Source organism: Cydia strobilella, chromosome 17 (genome assembly GCF_947568885.1).
Source record: "Cydia strobilella chromosome 17, ilCydStro3.1, whole genome shotgun sequence".
In the NCBI taxonomy this organism is placed as follows: Eukaryota; Metazoa; Arthropoda; class Insecta; order Lepidoptera; family Tortricidae; genus Cydia; species Cydia strobilella.
Window position 1 is genome coordinate 9,006,253 of NC_086057.1, and position 8,295 is coordinate 9,014,547.

At 37.3% G+C, this 8,295-nt stretch overlaps 1 protein-coding gene across 1 annotated transcript; it reads right to left on the reverse strand.

Moving 5' to 3' along the window:
• Positions 1-4,203: 4,203 nt before the first annotated feature.
• LOC134748971 (uncharacterized) lies at positions 4,204-8,294 on the reverse strand. Its single transcript, XM_063683839.1, has 2 exons — positions 6,543-8,294; positions 4,204-4,971 (listed from the first exon to the last, which is right to left on the reverse strand). The coding sequence occupies exons 1-2, from the start codon at positions 8,037-8,039 to the stop codon at positions 4,846-4,848; spliced, it is 1,623 nt and encodes a 540-aa protein (XP_063539909.1). The 5' UTR covers positions 8,040-8,294; the 3' UTR covers positions 4,204-4,845.
• Position 8,295: the final 1 nt, after the last annotated feature.

Here is an 8,295-nt window from a genome sequence, read left to right on the forward strand (position 1 = left end):
TTTTTGTATTGCTTTTGGTCAAAGCACGAAAATCTCGAAATGTCACCATGGTATGAATGAGCATATACACGTAAAAAAGTCAGTTTTGGGTTTTATAGACAGATGTTGTACATTACATAGTATACAGAAAGCGATAAGAACAAAACAGATTTTTTATATATGAGTGTTGAGTATCATCGGATAAAGTTTAGAATAAAAAGGTACTGAAATCTATTACTTAGTTTCCAATAGATTACGTATAAAATAGAATTAAGGTTTTGCAAGGTACGAGTATGGTTTACAAGGTGCAAGGTAAGGTATTCCACAAATTTTTATTAATGGTATCAGTCGATCAGGTTTGTTTTGAGGATCAAATGTCTGTATGTCTTAAAGTAGTACAAGTCACAAATAATGGTCAAAGTCTGGCACCCGCACTTTACTGACAAAACGCTTCTAACAAATTGGCATTACATCGTGACGTCAGTATGTAACGTCGCTATTGCTTAGAAGCCGTGGAAAACAAGGAAATCGCGCTTTTGTCGGTGAAATAATGCGTTTATGTATATTGTTGCTATACCGACAATATATTTTTTAATAAAATGTAAGGAATCAAATAATACCATTATTATTTCCTATTTGGAAGTTAATTTTGCTTTTTTTTTTAACTGAAGTCTTGTATTTATTTATTATTCCTATATATTTTTTATGTTTTCAATTTATTGTAATAAATTGCTCATTTTCTATCTAGGTATTTAGCTAGATGTAGTTATAAAATTCAACATGTGGAAACAACCCTATTTGGATTTCTTCCAAATTACAAAAAAAATATTCAAAAAATGCTTCAAAAGCACGTGTCGTGTAATTGAGCACTTAATAGTGACAACCAATATCAGTAATATCATATACCCATAGATATAACTCTCTCATTTTTAACGTGGAAACAGAGCAGGAGAGAACACTAAGTGCATTTATTGGATATTATTGATGTTTGTTATTCGTTTTCAAACTACCATGACAACAGAGGGCCTACCGCTAACACCGAAATTCGCAAATTGCGGGCATCTTTCTCTTTTACTCCAACTAAAGTGTAGTTAGAGTGACAGAGAAAGCTGCCCGCAATTTGCGAACTTCGGTGTTCGCGGTAGCCCTCTGCACCCTTAATACTAAAGAGTTAACGTTCATTTTCTATTGACGCAACTGTCATCGAAATTCAAACGATATAATATGTAAAATGTCTTAACATGTCTATTGAATAAATAAAATGGCGTTTGCATCAATGTTAGTGACATATCTGTTCAATTTGTATGTAGTAAAGCAGAAAACATTTCATATCATTGCTACATCTAAAAATGCTCAAATGGCGTGGCGATCTAACGGTCCTCTATTTATTTTACAGTACGTAACGTTAAAGGCCTGTGCACACCGGCTGCGTGTGCGTATAAACGTGCACGTGCGAGTTGTAATATACAGATCCTTATGAGAGACGGCACAAGGCACAACGCTTGCATGACGTGTGCACTCTACGCACACCACACGCATTCGGTGTGCTCTGGCCTTTCATCTAATTTTAGGATAAAGGCAAACTAGGCAACCAAACTGAAGTGCGTATTACTTTTAAAGTATTTATACATACTTCCATGCTTGTCTATGACAATAAAATTATCCTCGTCCTTTCTAACTTTTATAATTATAATAATCGTCGTGCTAAGTTATGTTTTTTTTTTTTAGTTAGGTGCTGAAACTTTTTATGTATAATTTCCCAATAAACAATATTTAACATTCCTTTTTATTTCTTTACGTTTTCTGCTTAACTACAAATATTCATATCGTTAATACATATACATATATACATATTGACTACGAAAATACTTTTTACATACATGGTAAGTATATTTATTTATATACATTGTGATGTTTAAAACAAAACATAGTGTTTGACAATAATTACAATATTCGTTTTGAATTTTACGAATTTCATTTCAGTACATATTAGCTAATAATTTATTAAATGGACGAATATTTGAAATATAACAAAATGCATATCATTCACTTACTGTAGAAATAAAATATGTTGACCACAGAAAATTGACTATGTACTAAAAATAGGGACTGTTTGAATGTTATCGTGAATACTTAGGTATACTGATTTACAATAGTCGCAGGCATAGTTTTTGGTTAAAGCACGTGATATAGGGTTTTGAATACATAACAAGCAAGGGTCGGCAAACTTTTGGGAAAGAGAGCCAGCCGTAGTAGAAATCGCCGATATTAGAAATCTTAAAGAGCCGCAAATTAACGTTTTCAGTGGTCTCAGTGTAATTTACCCAACCAAAAATTACACTAAGTGTAATTTTTGGGTGACTTTAAGAGCCGCAATCGTACCTATCTCCAAAGAGCCGCGGTTTGCTGACCTCTCTTAACCAGTTTGTGCAGCCAGCATCAATTAACGACGGCCAAAATTGCTGAATATATTGGAATGTCTTACTGTCGCGACAGGGCCGGAGCCATGTCAGAGCAGTAAAAGTAATTGTGACGTTTCAATCAAAAGGTACCACATTGTCGCTTACCGTAAGGACTAAAATCGCTTGTATATTTATACGACAAACCTGTCAGAGCATCCTTATGGCAAGTGACAAAGTGACAGATAAGGGCTGGAGATCTGCGCCTTTACCTATTGTATACAAGAATTAAAAGGTGATGAAGGCATAAAAATAAATAAGCTCTCTACTTTAAGTAGGCTAAGAATAGCATCTTACCACAGACAACTGAGTAACCATAGACTCACGGAGTTGTTGATTTCGTAGCTGTCATCTTGACAGCTGCAGTAGATTGCGCTGCATAGCGTTAACGTTTTGCGCTAATCGAAATTTTGAAAGTTAACTTTTGAAAACCCAGTTAAAAACGAAACTCCGAAACTGCAAAAAATCGTCCTGTGTGGAGAAAGAGGACTTTTGAAAGAAGAACTTTTAAAATCCCAGTTAATGCGTACGATACGAGTATGCCGTTGTGTAGCGCCATCTAGTGAAAATGAAAGTGACTGCGACGAAATCTTATTTAATTCCGTACGTCTGTTAAATTAGTAGTTTATCTACATAGTCTATGACTATACTGAGCAATGACTGTTAATTGATTGCAGTTATCCTGTAACCTGCAATAGAAACGACAATCTCTTTCTAACAAATATGGTCCACTTGTACTACAGGCTACAAGCCTTTATAAAGCGGTCTTCACATTGGATGCGGGTCCTCATCGTCACACCGCTTCGGTGTGCGAGCGGTACATCGTTATATACGTGTATAGAGCTGTCTCGTTCACACGGATCCACATCAGGGTGATAAACGCGTAGAGCTGACACGGAATGTCTATTAAAAAATTGACAGATCAGCACACATCTCGTGCCAGCTCTCATGAACACCTGTAATTTTTTTTTATATAACTGTAATATTCAGAAATCTTGTCATCGCTCAGTCTTACATGATTTTCTAGCATAATAATTATTTCGACACACTACCTACTCTTAATATATTATTGAAAATATATCACTCTTTCGCTATTATCGTTTTATAAGATTGTCTATCATTTCGCCGAAAAAAATGTTAGTTAAAGACAATGGATTTCAAAGATATGTAGACCACCATCAGAGACGTGTAATTAAAAAGACTGCCAATACCCTCGAAAAGTTGTCATCCTCTAAAAGAATAGTTTGTCCCCGAATGGTATTCTATATGTACAAGTCCAGTGAGGTCTCATATTTATAATAAGTAATAAAACTTTTTGCCGACTTATGTCTAAGTTTTTTTGGCGTAATGATAGGTAAGTAGCGTTTATAAAAATAAACGCTCGCAAAATACATTAAATTACAAGCATTTTTTGTCAACCACTAAACGTATTATAATTTGGGTATTTATAGCAAACACCAAACAGCCTACTCAAATGTGGCCGATGGAGAGCAGTAGATAAACAATAATTACTCATTTTAATCGTCAACTTTTAGTAAGTATCATTGTCCACATTGTTAACTGACTCTTTGCCAATCTTATTTCTATAGCCCCCTCCACACTCTTGCGCGAATCGCGGCGCGTAGCCGCGAACGCGAGTGTGGAGTCTAGTTCATTTATCAGCGAAATCGACTCCACACTCGCGTTCGCGGCTTTGCGCCGCGTAGTCTGGAGCGGGCTTATGATGAACCCATAAATCTATCTAGTATAAAGGTCCTTCAATGATCAGTTAACTCACGTTAGGATGGTCCAGGTCCGGGCCGACTCTTCCGAAAATTTTCTTTTTCTATGATGGGTGATTGGTGATCCCATGATGCTATGTGTAAAAAACTGAACCGTCCGGAACCGCACCGTTCTGGCGTGAGACTCCTTTAAGGTCTGTCTTTAATCAAATCTTATACCTGTGGAAGTTGACCAATTTCATGGAGGTCAATTTTTTATGAATGGAACTTAGATGAAAATGTAATAGTATTGTAAACTTGATAGGACTGAAAGGTGGCCAATGATTGTTTTAGTAAACCGTGAATCATTTCTCCTTACTGGGTTTTTAGGTAAGTATATGGGAAGCATCATATTTTGTTTATATACTATCTCTTGACTTAAGGCAGATATGTTGAGAATGAAGATACGAAAGAGTCTGCTACTAACATCCATTCTCAATAAACGATTCAACATGGAATCTTAAGTGTACCATACCTTGTCATACAGCGTGTCATTTTCCCACCCCATATAGGAAAAAGTATAATTATTAAATTAAAGTATATCCAAATTAAGCATAGTATATTTTTGGTCACTACTGCTCAACCACCTAAAACGTCTTACGGGCATCCACATATAATTCGTTTCAATACCGTTTTCCTTTTAACCGTTACGACACCAAATCGTCCAACGTCTTGTCTCGGTTAAACTCGTGTTTCGCCAGGGCGGCGGACACTCGGCCTTCTGAAAAGCCAAGGTCCATCAACTCGCCCATTATTAGAAGACCCTCGATCACCTGGAAAATGACAACGGACACGGGTCAACTTATGCTGGCATATATTAAAGTTACGTTCGATATTAAAACCTTCAACTTACGAAACTTTTTAGAAATGCTCTAATGAAAAAAGTGCAAAACTGTAAACTTATATTTGACGTCTTCTGTACAAATGTCACCAAATTATTCGAAATGAAAATTCAGGAGTTACATAACTACCAATAACCACAGAATAAATAATAGTACTAACACTAAGTACAGAATTAAGGTTCACTCTCAAACAAAATGCGTCTATTATGACAGATTCGACCGCAAGGTGGCGCAAGCGCGAGCAGGCGTCCGTTCCGTAGCGGTACGCGGCAACTGCTATGGCTAGACACCAAAATTGGTATGGGCCCCATGTACTTGTAGCGACGCGACGAAATCGCGGAGTGAGCCACGCCTGCCATAACTTTGTTTTATAGCGTACTGTTCGACCGAAGTTTCGGTTACGGTATTGGTTCGGCATAAAAATTATGTTTAGGCCGAAGGTTCGTTGATATTGAAACTTTCGGCCGCGCCGAAACTGTATTTTCGGTAGTGACCGACCGAAGATTCGATTTCGGTTTCGGCAAAAAAATCATGTTCAAACTAGAGCAAAACCGAACCTTCAATTTCTGTTCCGGAAAAAAAAATCAGTCAGGCACTAATAGCTACTATAGCTAGTAAATAAATGGTACCGTGGATACTGGTACCTGACAATTTGTAGGTAACCCTTATTGCACAGAGTTAAGGCACACCTATGGTTAATAGTGTTCTTTTTAGTAGGTAATACAGACTGGTAGGCAGATATGTCGTATGCTAATTAATGTCTCATGAATAGCACAGACACGGGTATATTCATCCAATTATACCTGTGACCTACTTTATGAATGTCACTTAAAAAAACATTGTGGATATTCTTAGCACAATATTACATTGCAACTATGTCTCATTATGTGTATTTAAATTGATAAAATACACTCAGTAAATGGTATGTAATAAAGATAGTGAAACACAATCGAATTTAAACTATCGTGAGACATATTAACTTAACTAACTTAGCGGTTTCACTCACGTGTTTTTAGTCACTAGCGCGACATGTCGAGTGACTAAAAACTCGTGAGTGAAACCGCTAAGTTAGTTAAGATAGTAATACACAACACTTTCAATTATAAGATAAATGCTCTAAAACAGAAAGATGAAGGTTTTTCTGTACAACAATATTTACTTAATACTTGAATTTAAACTGTTGTGAGACATACCAACATTAAATAGTTTCACGGTTTATATTCACTTGTTTTAGTCACTTCGACCCCGTTCACGACGACCGTGTGTTGCATGCTGTACGCAATACACGGGCGTCGACGTCGTCGTGAACGCTGCTCGCACTATTAGTGCTTGAGAAAGGAGACCTAAGCTCTCCGAAACACGTCGCGAGTGATTAAAACAAGTGAGTCTAAACCGTGAAATTATTTAAAACAATACTTTTTTTACATTTAACTCTTTGAACAAATTTCTGAATTAAGATGTTTTGTCTAAATAAAGATAAGGAAATAAGTTTGGTTTCTCACCTTTTTATCATTATCACCTACAAGCGTACATACTCTAGCAACCCTGTCAAGTGGGAACCCCATGCCATGTATCTTCCTACACATATCCTGGAGCTTTGGAGACAGCTTTTCCAAAGGATTGGGTAGCTGTTCCGATTTCCTTTTGCTTTTCCTTTCCTTCTTTTCAGTGCTTGAAGATGGTTGTGGAATGTTTGTTGGTGCTGGGCTTACATTGTGTGAAGACCTTTCATTTGCTCGAAGCCTTGCTGACATGATTTCTTCATTCAATTCTCTAACTATGTCCGGCACACTTCGAGACCGTGATTTGATCTGAGTACTTGGGTTTTCATTTATTTTGTTCCCATCCTGTACTAGATTTTCAGTTGGAATCTGTGCAGGCATTGGTTGGTATTGATGAAAATAATATGGTTGCGGAATGAATGTGGACTCACTTTGTGGTTGATTAATGTCCGTACTGACTGGTAATGGATTGTTATAGTACTGAGGGTTAGCAGGATATGGATTTGTAGGAACATAATATTGATAATTTGGCATGTACATGTTTTCCATTGGCATTTGGTTATCACAGACATTATCAGCTGGTACATAGTAACCATTAGAAACCGGATAGTGCTGCGGTGTTATATACATTAATCCAGGGCCTTGCATTTGTTGTTCAGTGTATGAATTAGGCAGATAAGCAAGTCCCTCTGTCTGAGCTTGGGATGCGCAGCTTGGAGCTGCAAATGTTTGGTCAGATATATACTGTTGAGGATTGCAGCTTGTTGTAGATTCTTTCTGACTCTGCAGTATCTGGGCTAATAATTCCATGTCATTTATTGTCTTTAGCTCCACATTATCAAACGGGCTAGAAGTATCATTTTCAAAATCTCTAAATGTAAGGGCTTCTACATTGTGATTATATTGTGGTCTTTTCTTAATCTTATTATTAGTTTTATATTCTTGCAATGGGTCAGGATCATCTAGTAAGCTGTTCTGCGGGTAGTTAGCTTGTAACTGTATAGGTTGTAGGATATTCAGCTCTGGTTCCGGGTTACTGCATGTCTGATAGGTGACTTCGGGAACAGCGGGCTCCATTTCAGGAGACTCTTCTAACACAGGAGTAGTATCACAGTTTTTGTCATTTTTCTCATCAGGAGATATTGCACTTATCTCGTCAGTACTCGGGTAAGACACTTCAGAGACGCTGAGCTGTTTAAGTTTTTCCTCGGCCTCAGCGGCCGCGATCGCATCCAATTTCTTCTGTTTGGCTTCCTCTAATAACTGTAAGCGATGTTTACGTTCGTTTTTCTTGGTCTCTTTAGCGCTCCGTAGTTCTTTAAGCTTCGACAGCACGTTGGTCTCAAACTGATTGCAATAAACAGCGTTGTTGACCACATTTTGAGCTCGTAGTGGGCATTCGTGCACGCTGTACGGCAGATCTATTCGGGGCGGTCGCTTGTATTTTTCAGATATTTTCACTGGGACGCCGTCCATAAAATCGACAAAATGTGACATATCAAAATATCTCCGCAGAGATAATGATTACAATCAAACAATGAGACGACAAAGTTTGTTTCTATTGACTCTAAAGATCACATCGTCGTTGCTCAACGTCATCACTCGGTAGTATGGTTAACTTCGCATCTCCAACATCGACGATGCTGAATTTCGCGTGTTTTGCATTATCACTATAATTAATTTTAATTAATAAAAGTCGTATTTTTTTACACAAAATTCAATTTCTACGTACGTGACAACTATCAAAATCAAA